Source organism: Lipotes vexillifer, unplaced genomic scaffold (assembly GCF_000442215.2).
Source record: "Lipotes vexillifer unplaced genomic scaffold, Lipotes_vexillifer_v1.1 scaffold1011, whole genome shotgun sequence".
NCBI lineage: Eukaryota > Metazoa > Chordata > Mammalia > Artiodactyla > Lipotidae > Lipotes > Lipotes vexillifer.
Genome location: NW_006787698.1, coordinates 1,696,286 through 1,710,268, shown reverse-complemented (window position 1 = coordinate 1,710,268; position 13,983 = coordinate 1,696,286). Strand labels below are relative to the sequence as shown.

At 44.7% G+C, this 13,983-nt stretch overlaps 2 protein-coding genes across 5 annotated transcripts in view; one reads left to right on the top strand and one right to left on the bottom strand.

The window, feature by feature from the left end:
• SAFB (scaffold attachment factor B) overlaps window positions 1-11,501 on the bottom strand; it is a 34,440-nt gene extending 22,939 nt beyond the window's left edge. For 3 of the 4 annotated variants that reach the window (XM_007460544.1, XM_007460545.1, XM_007460546.1), the window contains exons 1-2: window positions 11,149-11,501; window positions 7,947-8,031 (exon numbers count right to left, since the gene is read on the bottom strand). In XM_007460544.1, the coding sequence (XP_007460606.1) occupies window positions 7,947-8,031; window positions 11,149-11,337 (274 nt within the window). In that variant the 5' untranslated portion in view covers window positions 11,338-11,501. The remainder of the gene's footprint in view (window positions 1-7,946; window positions 8,032-11,148) is intronic. The other variant, XM_007460547.1, reaches the window with a different exon arrangement.
• A 149-nt stretch (window positions 11,502-11,650) lies between these two features.
• SAFB2 (scaffold attachment factor B2) overlaps window positions 11,651-13,983 on the top strand; it is a 34,612-nt gene continuing 32,279 nt past the window's right edge. Inside the window, exons 1-2 of the mRNA XM_007460543.1 lie at window positions 11,651-12,033; window positions 13,185-13,272. Of these exons, the coding sequence (XP_007460605.1) occupies window positions 11,848-12,033; window positions 13,185-13,272 (274 nt within the window). The 5' untranslated portion in view covers window positions 11,651-11,847. The remainder of the gene's footprint in view (window positions 12,034-13,184; window positions 13,273-13,983) is intronic.

The following is a 13,983-nucleotide window of genomic DNA, read 5'->3' as shown; positions in this document are numbered from 1 at the left end:
CTGCTGAGTAAGACGATTTTACAAATGCCTCTTCCATCTGGAAACTGATTTCCCAACGCCATTTACTAATCTTTCCCCCACACTGATCTGAAATGTTGGTCTATGGAAAGAGGTGCTAATCAGCCACCTGTCCTTAGCTGCACAACCTCAGGAGGACTCACTTCCTGCGATGACTATTTCCCCAAAGCAAAGATCAATTTCTTAAGACTACCTAGAGTTTTTCAAGTAATATAAAAGAACTAGACATTAATTTGCCTATATTTAATGATTAATCTCCTAAGTGTATATAGAATCTGTGTGTGCGGGGAGCTCAACCCTAATCATTTATACCATCATTCAGACGTTAAAAAAACCTCTCTCAAGGGTGAGAATTTTCTTATAACATGTGTTACTTAATTCTTCCACGTTCTAATTTCACTCATGTTCTCAGGAATATCTTATTTAGGAACACAGGGAATTGTGACACTAATACCAGAATGCAATACATTATGTGCAAGTAGCCTTGGTGGCTGACTGGGAACCACAATACCATTTTATAATATTCCTGTGGCAAAACATGCCTTGAGCTTCAAAAATGTCTGGAACTCAACCCAGTGGTCTTTGTAAATATGCCAAGAAGATACACCAGCAACGTTTCCACAGACTTACTATATTTGATAAAGCTGGTTACCATTCTAGAACATGCACATTGGTTTTTGTCCAATTCCACTGAATTACTACTAGGAAAAAAATCTAAGTAGACTACCACAAACTTGCCACCCTTTATACTGTCTTTCTCCCTTTCACAAGAAAGGCAGGTTTTCATCGGCAGACTCAGATCTCACAACCTACTACTGTTCTCCTGAGCAGTAAGCACAGTTACACCGCAGCTCAAATCCCTTCCACAGGAGAACTCTCCCAGCTAAATGACCTGACCAGAAATGTCAAGAGAATATGCAGTTCTAAGAACGTTTAGTCTTCAATATAGAAAGCACACCCCTACTGGGATGCTTATCAACAATCACCTACTTTGGGGGGAAGTAGGTTTGGGGAAAGATACCCTACTTTCCAAAGATGAAAAACAGTGTGTCTAAATGAATCCAAAATTAATGTGAATGAAAAATATTACTCTGGCAAAAACTAAAGCGACTGTTTTTGGTACTAAGGGAAAAGTTACCCCCCTCAAAGCCGTCTTCTGCAGAGTAAAACGCCTCCAATGTTCACAGTCTCCAAACTACAGGCCTCGCTCAGTGCTTGTCTCCATAACCTGCTCCCAGCCCCCTCGCCTGGGATCCCGGTTTCTTCTCCCTGTTAAGCTTCTGCTTTGGCAATTTCGTCCAACTCACCTGTTAGACCACCTCCCTGGACTTCTGCTGGGATATCCCCCCAGTATCCCATGTGGCCTGCTGCATGTGGAAAGGTCAATATTTTTAAAAATTTGCTTGACTACATAAATACATCCACACAATTACACAAATACACTCACTAAAAGATTCACACCATTGGGATGTCCTTGGTGGCACAGTGGTTAAGAACCCACCTGCCAATGCAGGGGACATGGGTTCGAGCCCTGGTCCGGGAAGATCCCACATGCCACGGAGCAGCTAAGCCCGTGCGCCACAACTACTTAGCCTGCGTGCTACAACTACTGAAGCCTGTGTGCCCAGAGCCTGCGCTCTGAAACAAGAGAAGCCACTGCAATGTGAAGGCTGTACACCATAACGAAGAGTAACCCCTGCTCGACGCAACTAGAGAAAGCCCGTGCGCAGCAACGAAGACCCAACGCAGCCAAAAATAAATAAATAAATTCACACCATTTATCAATAAAAGATCCACCCTCATAAATACATGAAAAAAAAGCTAGTCTCCCTTCTCCCCATTGCACTTCTAAGAGGTAACCATTGTTACCAGCTTGGTGATCCTTCAGAACATTTTCTTGGGGATTTACACACATATATCATTCAAATGGAAATAAACTTGTTATGTAATGGAATCATATTGTATATACATTCTGTAACTTGCTTTTGTTACTCAATAAAGGCCTTGGAGTAGCTTCTTGTGCTATATATTGACTCACTTCCATCTTTTATTCCATATTATGGAGTTCCTTAGTTTAGTTAACTTCCCAAAGCAGCTTTATTAATTTACCATTTCCAATAACTACCCATTTCCTCACACCATTGCCAATGTGGGATATTGAGAATTGTGTAAATTTTTACCAGTGTAACAGGCAAAAATGATATCTCATTATTTTTATTTGCTTTCCTTCAGTTACCAGCAAGGGAATTTTTTTTCCTTGTATATAGGCCTTGTTTGTTTTTTCTTTCATCTGTGAACTGCCTATTCATAATCTCTGTTGTTCTTTGTCAACTGGATTGTCTATTTTATTAATTTGTAGGAATATTTAATGCTTTCTGGATGCTTACATGCTGTAATATTTTCCCCGAGTTGTTGTATCTTACTTATGCTATCTTTTATTAAGAGAGACTTAAAATTTTCAAGTAGCCAAATTTATTTTTCTTTATAGTTTCTGTTTTTTAAGTCTCATTTCAGGCCTTCCTTACCACTATATTACAAAAATACTATTCTAGTTGGAATTTCTATTTTGCATCGAAGAAGGTTAAGAGTTTTCCCTATCACCAGATAGCCGACTGTTCCAACATTGTTTACTGAAAAATCCTTAGTGCTTCCTTTATAATGAACAAATCCTTAAACTCCCCACTCTGTTTCAATATCTTACCGTTAAAATGAGAACAAGTATGCAACACTGTTTTTCAATTTTAGCTATTCTTGTGTATTTTCTTTTTGATTAATTTTAGAACAGACAAATGTTAAAGTTTCTTTTAGGTTACTTTGGGGGGAATTGAGAACTTTATGGTATCAAGTCATCACATCTAGGAAAACCTTCTCAAAATTAGTCATGTCACGCTACTAGAATATTTCCTTTTAGCTTTACTTACTATTTAAGAATAGTATATCTATTTTTAATGGCTTCTGGCAATAACTTCCTTAAGTCTTTGACTTGTGGATGATCTATCATTGCCACCTCAAAAACACAAAAGAATCAAGTGATGAACAATTATAACTAGCTAGTGAGTTTTTCAGGTGCACTGTTCATATTAGCCAGAGCTTTATTTATTTTTTTGTGGCCACGTTGTTCGGCTTGCGGGATCTTAGTCCCCCGACCAGGGATTGAACCCCAGCCCTTGGCAGTGAGAGCACAGAGTCCTAACCACTGGACCGCCAGGGAATTCCCATATTTTTTTCTCATTTCTTAAGCTGTCATTGGCTTATTTCAGATTGCTTTACCATTATTTAATTTCATGAGGCACACTGAGACCAGAAGACCTTACAGACCCAGCACTGGCCAAGGAGTTGACATCCCAGTAGCAAAGAGTACAACAGCACGCTCCACAAAAAGGAAGGAGGGCACCTGGAAGAAATGCCTGATTCCCAGTGCGGGGCAGGGAAAGCAACAGACACTGGAACACTGTCTTGTGCCAGAAAGTAAGTGTTCAAAGAACGAAGTGATCATGTATGTCAAACAGACACAGGAGCCAGCCTGAAGGACTCTCACTGGGACAATCTGAACATCAAAATAAATAATAATCATAAAGGCTTACTTATCACCTACTGAATAAAATACGAATCTCTAAGTTCACACTGATAAGTGGGGGAGAAGGGCAAGCTACCTCTTATGGCAGAAAACCAACTACCAGAGATGGAATGATAAATTTAGAAAATCACCACTGGACAAGACTCAGTGAATGCTGACACTAGTGGAGGGTGAAACAGATATTTATACGTCACAAAGTATGTTCCCCATAGATACAATTACAAAGAGTAAAACAGTTAACTTTCCAGTGGAGAAACCCAACCAATACCACCTCAAGTCACTTACATAAATGGTCAGAATGTGCCTCTAGGGAGGTTAACTGAGAAAAATAACACTTCCGGTGGTATTTCTGACAAAAGTGTATAATTTGAACCTAATCACGAGGGGGAAAAAACCAAACCAAACCAAACCAAAAAAACCCAAATTGAAAAACAGGCTTCAAAATAAGTGGTCTGCGCTCTTCAAAAAATGGTAATGTCACAAATACAAAGAAAGTCTTAGGAACTGTTGCAGATTAAAGGAAACCAAAAAGACGTGACAACTGAAGGCTATGAAAAGACCCCAGATTTTTTCTTCTTTTGAGTTATGAAGAACATTATTGGAACAAATGGCTAAATCTAAATAAGGTCTAAGCTTAGATTACAGTATTATATTAACATTAATTTCTTGATTTTGGTAACTACGTACGATTATGTAATGTCCCTGCTTTTAGAAAATACTGCGGTCTCTAGGGGCAAAGGGGCACATACATGCAACTTATTCTCAAACAGTTCAGGGGGAAAAAAAAAAATATATATATATTACATTTATTTTATCTCTCTCTTTCTTTCTCTCTCTCTCTCTCTTTCTCTCTCTCCCTCTCCACCCCCCTCTTTCTTTCTTTCTTTCTTTCTCTCTCTCATCCCCCTCCTTACCTGTCCTGAGAAAGAAAAGGATAAAACAAATGTAATAAAATGCTAACATTTGGGAAATCTGGATGAGGATATATGAGAATTCCTTGTATTATTCTTGCATCTTTTCTAAGTATGAAATTATGTCTCCTAAAAAAAAGATACGTTGTACATTCATTTTCAAATTTTTGTGTGGATCTATGCTTTCATTTATTTTGGCTAAAGAAACAGGAGTGGAATAATTGGGTTGTATTTTAGTTGAAGTCTCAATTTTGTAAGTATGTGCCAATTTTTTTCCCCAAATAGCATCATTTTACATACTCTACAGCAGTATATGGGAGTTTTTCTATATCTTTGCTATTTTAATAGTTGTTTTCTAGCATTTCTAGTCATTTTAATTTTATTTTCTTTGATAGCTAATGACAAGCATTTTTGATGTGGTCACTGGCCATTTATTTATATTCTCTTGTGAGGTATCTGTTCAAAATTTTGCCAATTATTAAAATGCATTTGATGGTTATTCTAAAAAAAAGAAAGAAATTATATCAAAAGAAACAAAAACAACCCAGCAACACAGAATCAGGCAACAGCTTAAAAAGCAAACATGCTGACTTTGCTTTTCTAGTTAAATTATTTTGCTGATAATTATTTTAAAAGATTCTGCTAAACAAAGTATTGGTGTGAAACTACTTTGGAGGGATGCTGAGATTACTTGAGGTATGCTTTCTAGGATTCTGATTAAAATAATCAGTTTTCAAACCATTTTCAGTTTGTTCAAACAGGGCAGATGAAAAAACTATTTTCAGTTAAAATCATGATAAAATCTAATAAGATAGTTGTAAATAATTCAGAACTTATAGACTTGCCCTATTAAATATCAATATGTACTGTAAAACTCCAGAATAGAATCACACCAAACATAAGAAACCAGACACAAAAGAGTTTGTATTGGGAATTCCCTGGCAGTCCAGTGTTTAGGACTGCATGGTCTCACTGCTGAGGGCCCGGGTTCAATCCCTGGTCAGGGAACTAAGATCCCACAAGCCGTGCGGTGCTGCCAACAAAATAAAAAAATTTGTATTAAATGGGTCTATTTCACTTGAAGCTCTAGAACAGGCAAAACTAATCTATGGTCAAAGTAATCACATATTTCGCCCCCCTTCGAGGGACAGGCAGGGACTATGACTGGGCAAGGGCACGAGGAGTCTGATAGGAATGTTCCATATTTTGATCCCTCATTATCTCACATCATATGCAAAAATAAACTCCAAATGAACTCAAAATAAAACCATAAATACCACTCCAAAATGCGGAATGATTTAAAAAATAATTTTAAAGCAAAGGACGGCCTTTTAAAATACAACATAAAATGACTGCGTTGCCTGTGTTAAAGATTGAAACTTTAAAGACCAAAACACCACAAACTAGTCAAGTCAAATGAGAGACAGGGAAAAAGCAACTGTGACATTTATAGAGAGCGAGCCCTCAAAAGTCAATAAGACCAGCAACCCAGCCGAAAAACGGGCAAAGGGCATGAAAAGGCAATTCAGAAAATACAGATGGCCAATCATCAGAAACTGTCTAATCTGTGAAGAAATGTAAATGGAAACTTTACCTGTGGAGAAATTCAGATAAATACAATGAAATACTTTTCTTTTATATATAAGACAACATTAAAAAAAAGATAATATTCAGCATTGAGAATTTAAAGAAATTGGCACCCTCTCCCACCCCGTATGTTGCCAGATATTAACCAGTACAGCCTGTTGGAGAGCTATTTGTTAGTAGCTATTTTTAAAATAACCCGGAATTCTACTTCCAATAAGTTAACAAAAACATATTCCTTCAGCAGAGATAGCTCTGGTTCACTGCTGTGCTGAAAACTGGAACAAACCCCAACCATCTAGTAATAAGACTGACGAGCTCAACTGTGGTATAATCATATGAATGACTACTCAGCTGTTAAAAGAATGAGTTTTTTTTATTTTCAGCACTATCGAAAAATGTCCTCAACATGCTAAGTGAAAAAAAACAAATTAGAGAATATGGTGTGTAGTAGAACCAATTTTTTTTAAAGGAAAGACAAAGGCACACAGGTGTGTGCACATCTTTCTGCATTTTTAGATGACTACAGACACATAGATAAGTCTGGGAAAATATGCCCACACTTTTAATAACGGGTTGCCTCCTGAATGGAAAGGAATTTCAACACTTTACTTAATGCACATTTGTATTTCCAAAGACCTTAACACAAGCATTTCTTCTTCTGTTAAAAAGAAAAAGAAAGCAAAAAGGATATCCACAGGCTCTACTTTTTCCCAGTCTATAATTGTCTTTCTCTGTTGATTTTTCAGCACTCTTTGCCTTGGCAAAAACACTGACTTGGGTAACACCAAAAATGCTCGATGAACTGTGGACCGCAGAGGTGACTTCATTCCAAAGTGAGGTCACTGACTGCTGTTCTCCCAGAGCTTATATCCCCCAGAGCATGGCTGATATTGGTGCCAGACATTTCACACCCAATTCTTCACCACTGACCAGGTAAAAATATTTTGTTTTGTTTTGGGGCCTGAGCAATAAAACCTCCAATTACCAAGAGAACTTTCAGGACAGCCCAAATGCCCAGTTTTAGCTAATTCTTTCTTAAAACAGTAGCTGAATATCACTGAATTCCATTAGTAACTCAATGAATAAATACTAAGCAGGAAAAAAGACAGGAAGACGCAGCCCCTGTCCTCAACAACCTGATTGTGACTCAAGGCAGAATGAGACGTAAGCGTTAAAACTCAGGCCATGGCAGCACAGAGGACCTAAGGAGAGAAGACCTGCTGTTGGTGGGATCAGAAGTTGTCTCTTGATGAACCAGGACTTGAATGCAGACAAACGGGGAAAAGGAGTGGGTAGAACATACAAGCTAAGGCCCAGAGAGCCAAGAAAGTAAACCACATGCTTGGGACCTGATTAAAGGTATATGTAACAGAGGAAGGTGGTGTGGGAGGAAGTGGGGAAGGGAAGATTTGGGGCAGACGGTGATGGTCATTAATGCCAAGTGGAATCTGGCTTTTATGCGGTATGCAGTTTTCGAAAGCAACGTCTGTAAAAGTGACAACTCTGTTTTGGCCAGGCAGTATTCAAAGGGGAAGTTATTTTCCACAAGTCAGGTCAATAGGAGACTCAAGTAATTCTAAACACTCTACTTAAAGAAGGTTAAGAGTCTGGATAAGCAACGGCTGCTGAGAAACCTACAGAGGAAAATAAGTAGAGGTGTAAGTACCTCTTCCATCCTCTGAATTCCCAAGAACCATGGAAACAAAAATACAGTGGAGGGATCTTGAAAGAAAATGCAAACCTTCATTCAAGGTCCTTCTGATTCACAGGGCAGTCCACAAGCACATTAGCAAAAGAAGTCAGTTCTGAAAAAACGTTCCTAACATTAGCAATGCTTATAAAATCCTCCATACCTTTGCTGGATCTCTTTGATGTCTTCTTATTTCCTTCAGAGGTAATTTCAATTTCATCAGGATTACCCCCCTCATCTTCAATTGCCTAGAGAGAAGGTAAAAAAAGTTCACCCAAAAAGGCAGCACACAGATTTGACTTTCACAGAAGCTTCAGGGTGCTGATCTGGAAAGGGCCTCTCCCCACCTGTTCATTCGTTCTTTCTTTTTCTACGTTGGAGCAAGCAAGGGCTCTGGATTTAGGCGGATTCTACCAGATCTTAGCTGTGTGGTCTCAGGCAGGCTTATTTAATCCCTGTAAGTTTGTTTTTTACTCTGGAACAAGGGGCTAATAAATGTTCTTACCCTGGAAAGCTGTCATGAGAATTCGTATTATCCATGTAAAGCAAGCACTCACCAAATATTAGGGTTATTTTTAACATTATCACCAAAATCTGACTGATCCTATTCCTGGGCCCAAAAGAACTCAAAAAAGGGAAAGGCACACTCTCCAGTTACCTATGACTTCACTCAACAATGGGCTGTTCGACCCTCCCTGATCCCCTCTCCACGCCACACCTGTACTAGGCACAGAATTCTGTACAGAATACTAACACTCACTGCCTGAGTTCCTGCTGTGTGTGGCACCGTACGGGATGTGACACATACTACCTCATCCCTTCACAATCATCTCTGACTGACTCCAGAGGCCTTGCCGTCAACCACTAGGGGGCCTGCTTCATCGGATACAGAATTATAAGAATCTCTTGGCAAGTCCTGCCTCCCCGTCCAAGAGCCTGTCCTTCACTTGAGCAGCCCCTACTTATGCTCTGCACTGTGCCAGGCACCAAGGACGCACTCAGGAGAAAAAACAACAACAACAAAACAAACAGGACTGAGCGTGTCAATGCTGATATCCATAGACACTGGGCTTCACGTTTAGGTTTTACTGAAAACCCTGTTTTTACTGGACTCTCAAACTCTGTTTAAACCCATTTCAAATGTTGTTTTATTTGTAAACAGTTTCAGAAGTCTCAAAGGTTATGAGGAGTTTCCTAGCTTGGAAAAGTCTAAATTCAGAATGCAGTGTGGAGGCTCCACACCTAACCTGTACCAGGAACAAAGAAACCTCTCCCTTCTTTCTGAAGCCAGAACCAGAAGGAAGAATTGGAGTTATGCCCTGGCATCAAGGAAAGCACAAACATAAAGTCTTTCACTCTCTTCCTGGAGACAGAAGATTCTGGAACATCACCAGGAGAATACAAAAACTACCCCAGACAGAAGGTGTACCAGTTTGCTCCTCAGTGTGTCTCCTCTAGGTGTAGTGTTCACAGGGTCATCCCTAGGGGGGACTGTAGGCTACGAGTCATCCTTACAGGTCTTGCCAAATTACACTTTGTGTTTTGCCTCCACCTTTCCCTCCTTTGCCCTTCCTAAAAAAAAAAAAAAAAAAAAAAAAAACCCCAAAAAAACTAGATAACGGAAATACAAGAGAAGAACATCAGTACTTCCAGACTTGCGTGGTCAGGGTAGCAGATGGGTATATATGCTAATGGTATTTATGTATTTTGAGCACACCGCTAAGAAACTGAAAAGAAGGAAGAAGGGATGTGTTTGTCCCCTCAGAAACGTTAGTGATGGAAGATCACACCAGTCTCAACCCCCGCCTGATGGGAAGGTTCAATACCATCCTATCAGCACTGCAGGCTTGTGGACTATCTGGGGGAATAAAGACTAAAGCCCCCCAATTTGACTTTGTTCATAGGAGGCCTTGTGGCTACTAACAACATGGATCACACGTCTCTGGGTGCCAACCCTCACCATCCTTGCATCTTCTCCAGGTAAACATCTCAGTGGATGAACCGCCTGTCCCGTCTGGGTCAAGGAAGTTAGTAACCATAGTGAAAGAAAACAGACTCAAGTTAGAAAGGCCCAACTGACTCGGGGCAAATAACTCACTACTCTCAAGCCTGAGTTTCCTCATCCAGATAATAGGAAAAAATCCTTACTTCCTCTAAACAGCAATTAATAAGTAAAACTCTGATCCTCTGTTGTTAGGGAGGCCGGAGAGTAGAATGAATGACAAACCGTACTGTCTCAGGGGTGGGGTGGGGGTGGGGGATAGGTAACAAGGCTTAGCGATTACACAGGAGAAGTCCCCATACAAGAGTCGCTAGGCGGCAAAAAGAAAGAAGCCACCAAAATAAGGCAAGCACAGGGAAAGCAAAAGGGCACGAACACTTACTTAACTCCCTGCTTTTCGCAGAACCCTCGAGGTAGGGGGTTAAAACCCCGTTTGCAAATACCAAGCGGTGGCACAGAGAAAAAAGTGAAACGTGACAGCGATCGCACCTCGAGTGTTTACATGCGCTGGGCAACACGCCAAGCCCGTTTCATGCCTTTTTACTTAATCCTAACGCGAAAACACTATTATTTTCTTCTACTGGACACAAGGAGAAATAGGCCCAGAAGGGATTAAATGTCTTCCACACTCAAGATCATGCAGATCTGACGGAGCCTTTAGAACCTCCCCAAGTCTGTTTCATTTCTGGTGGTTATTACAAATAGCACTTTTCCCTCCAGGCTAAATCCCCAAGCCCGTACTGGCAAATCCCTAAGCCGTTTCCCCATTCCCCCCCGCCCTTTGAGTATTCCCTCGATATGGTTACTTTAAAAATTAATCCTCTGTTCAGGGCTTCTAGGCTCTAACGGATCAAGAAGCACCTCTCTTCCCAGAGGACGCCCCCGCGGCCGACACGGGCTCAGAAAATCGGCCGGCTTCGGTTCAAATCCCGACCTCCTCACCCCGGCCGAGTGACCTTGGCCGAGTCCCCTAACGCCGCGGAGGAAGCAAGGATTTCAGGGTTCCGCGTCCACTTTCAGAGACCGGAATGCAACCAGCCGAAGAAAGCCCTTGAAAAGCAGGAGCTGATGCGGATAACACAAGCGCTCGGCCGATGTACCCGTCACCCACAACCTCCCCCGTTCGCGTCGAGATTTTCTTTTTCTTGTTCTCGCCCCGATGCGGCGCTGGGCTTTGAACCTAGGCCCGGCGGGGCTCGAAGCTCCCGCCGGGGCCCGGGAGGAGCCGGGAGAAGCCCGGAGCGCCAGGCCCGGCGCAGGCCGCAAACGGGGCCGGGGGCGCACCCCGACGCCAGAAGGCCCCCGTCGCGGCCGCGAGGGTCCCCCGGCCCACCTCCTGCCACCCCCAGAGCCCCAGCTCTACCTTTTTAAGCCGCTCCATCAAAACGCTCTTGTTGCCGCTCGAGTCCAGGTTCCGTTTCCTCAGCTCCGCCCGCAGATCGATCACCCTCAAGTCGCTGAGGCGCCGCGTCCCGGTCTCCGACGAGGCGGAGCTCAGAGCCGCTGCGCCCGCCGCACCCGAATCGCCTAGGCCTGACAGAGTCTCCGCCATTCCAGGGACCCTGGCTCCGCCGCCCACTTCACAGAAAACCAGGCCGGATTTATCTCGGCTCCCAGCACAAAATGGCGCCGCTTGCGAAGGAACCGCTCCAGCTGCCCCGGCGCGCCTCGCTTCTGCGCAGGCGTACCCGGCGTGGGTTCGACGCTCCCGGTCGCGTCTGCCCATGCGTGGTGAGAGCCTTGGGCGGAAGGGAGCGGTGTGTGTGGGGAAGGGGGATACGCGCAGGCGCGTGTCGTCTCGCCGGCCTCCCGCCACGAACTGCTGGGACACATGCGTACTGCGGTTACGGCGCCTGCGCGTTGTGGCTGGACACGTGCGGTTGGTTGGCGCGCGAGCTCGCTTGCTGCTAAGAGCCCTGATCCAGGCGGCGCGCATGCGCGGCCAGAAAACGGGGCGGGAGGAAGGGAGTGCGTTTTCCTCTCAGGCGGCGCCATTTTGTGCTCAGAGCAGCTACAGCCGCCGGCGGTGTGTGGAATAGGTGGCAGAGACGGGAAACCCGGGATGGCGGAGACTCTGGCAGGGTCTGGCGACTCGGGTTCTGGCGCAGCCGCTGTCGTCTCGGGCGCCTCAGAGGTCGGGACGCGGCGGCTCAGTGACTTGCGGGTGATCGATTTGCGGGCGGAGCTGAAGAAGCGGAACCTGGACACGGGCGGCAACAAGAGCGTCCTGATGGAGCGGCTCAAGAAGGTGAGGCGGCCCGGGGCCCCGGGGTGGCGCCTGAGGCCGAGGCACGCCCCCGCGCGGGCCTGTCACCGCGACTCCCCCGGGCGGGGCGCCCCCGGTCTGCTTCTCTCGTGGCCGATCCCGGCCCGAGCTGTCAGGCCCCTGGGGCTCCGGCTGTGTGACCTTGGCTCGTCACCGCCTCTCGCTGTGCTTTGCCTCCCCCTTTCCCTCCCGTCGGTCGCCTCCGGTGCGCTGAAAGCCCGTTTTAGCCGCAGGGTGGCCCCTGGACTCTTCCCGGGGCTGTGTGACCTTGGACAAGTGCCGTCCCCTCCCCGGGCCTCAGTTTCGTCCCCTGCGGAGCGGATGATTGAAGAGCCTTTGATGTTTTCCAGGAAGGGGGGGCGGCTGTGCTTGTTCTTGCCTCAGGACCTTTGCTCTTAGCAGGTGCCTTCCACCTGGCTGCTCGTCTCCCAGGTCTCCATCTGGCTGGGGCTTTGTTGTCATTTTGGGTCTGTCTGAGATGACGCCACCCTGCCCACCCTTCCTAAGTGTTGTTCCACCTCCGTGATTCCCTGTGTCGCACCATTCTCTGTTTCTTGCCCCACCTCGTAGCACTTAACACAGAGTTGGGTACTGGGAGTTGGGGGGAGGTGTCATCTCCTTGATGGGAACAGGCTCTTGAGGGTAGGGCCCTTGTGAGTTGAGCGCGGAGTCCCCAAGCACGCGAAAGGCACTGTCGCCTGGAACCACCAAGCTGTCCTCTATCCAGTTTGTTCAGTGTTCTTCCTCCGCCGAGGTCAAAGGTGGCCTGTCGAACCGCACGCAGCCCTCTCTGCCCATGCTAGACCAAGTGCAGCCTCTCTTGTTTGTTACATCGTTGACTTAAAGTGGAGGTAGTTTGGAGGTTAGGGACCATTTCGGGACTCGTCACAGACTCTGTGGAGCCCCAGCTCACACATCTCTTTGTCTTTTGGGTGGGGGGGCCTCTGCAGAGAGAACCGAGTGACGCTGGGTTCTTCCTGTGGCTTTGGGGCTGGCAGCCCAGATAACCAGAACCAGAGTTGCTCTTTGCAAGAAAAGGTTTGTGCTTGTTCGCTGGGAAGTTTTTACCTAGGAAGAACAGTGTCTGTCCTGCAGCTCTTAGCCACGTTGTAAAATGTGTCTCTTCCCAATAGGCGGTTAAGGAAGAAGGTCAAGATCCTGATGAAATTGGCATCGCGTTGGAAGCCACGAGCAAGAGGACGACAAAGAAATGCGTGAAAGGTATCCACTTGAACTTGTTGCTGCTTGAGGCCTCTGCCTTGAGAGGACTTCCGTGGAGGACTGGTTGTTTAGCATTCTTCCTGCCCTCCAGATCAGGAGAGTGGCCCTTAGTTCTCTGTCTAACAGTTAGGCTTGCTTTTCCACCACCTAACGTGTAACGACGTCAGGGTGCTGGGGAGGAGTAAAGAGATTTGTAGGTACCAGGTATAGTTAAAATACGTACTGAAAACCTCAGGTTCTTGTCGTTGGGATTAAAAAAGAACTAGAGTAAGGCACTCTCTGGAAGCTGCCCCAACTGGTCTGAGCAACCAAATGCACCTGCTTGGCTTCCTTCCTAGTTCAAAAAACTATGCCTTAAACCAAGGAAAATGACACCAACCAGAGATCCAACAGAACCTAACTTCTCTGGGATCCAGAATAGATTGTCGGAGTATTTGCACCCAGCCCATTTTAACACTGATTTTTTTTTTTAATCAAGATATAATTCACATACTGTAAAATTCTCATATTATTTAAAGTGTATAATGCTGTGCTTTGCAGTATTTTTATAAGGCTACGCAACCATCACCACTCTCTAATTCTAGAATATTTTCATCACCCCAAGAGAAATCCCGCATGCCCATTAGCAGTCAGTTCCCATGTCTGCCGCCCCGCGCACCACCACCCCCCCCCCCCCCCCCCCCCCCCCCGCCACCACTACTCCTCGGGTCA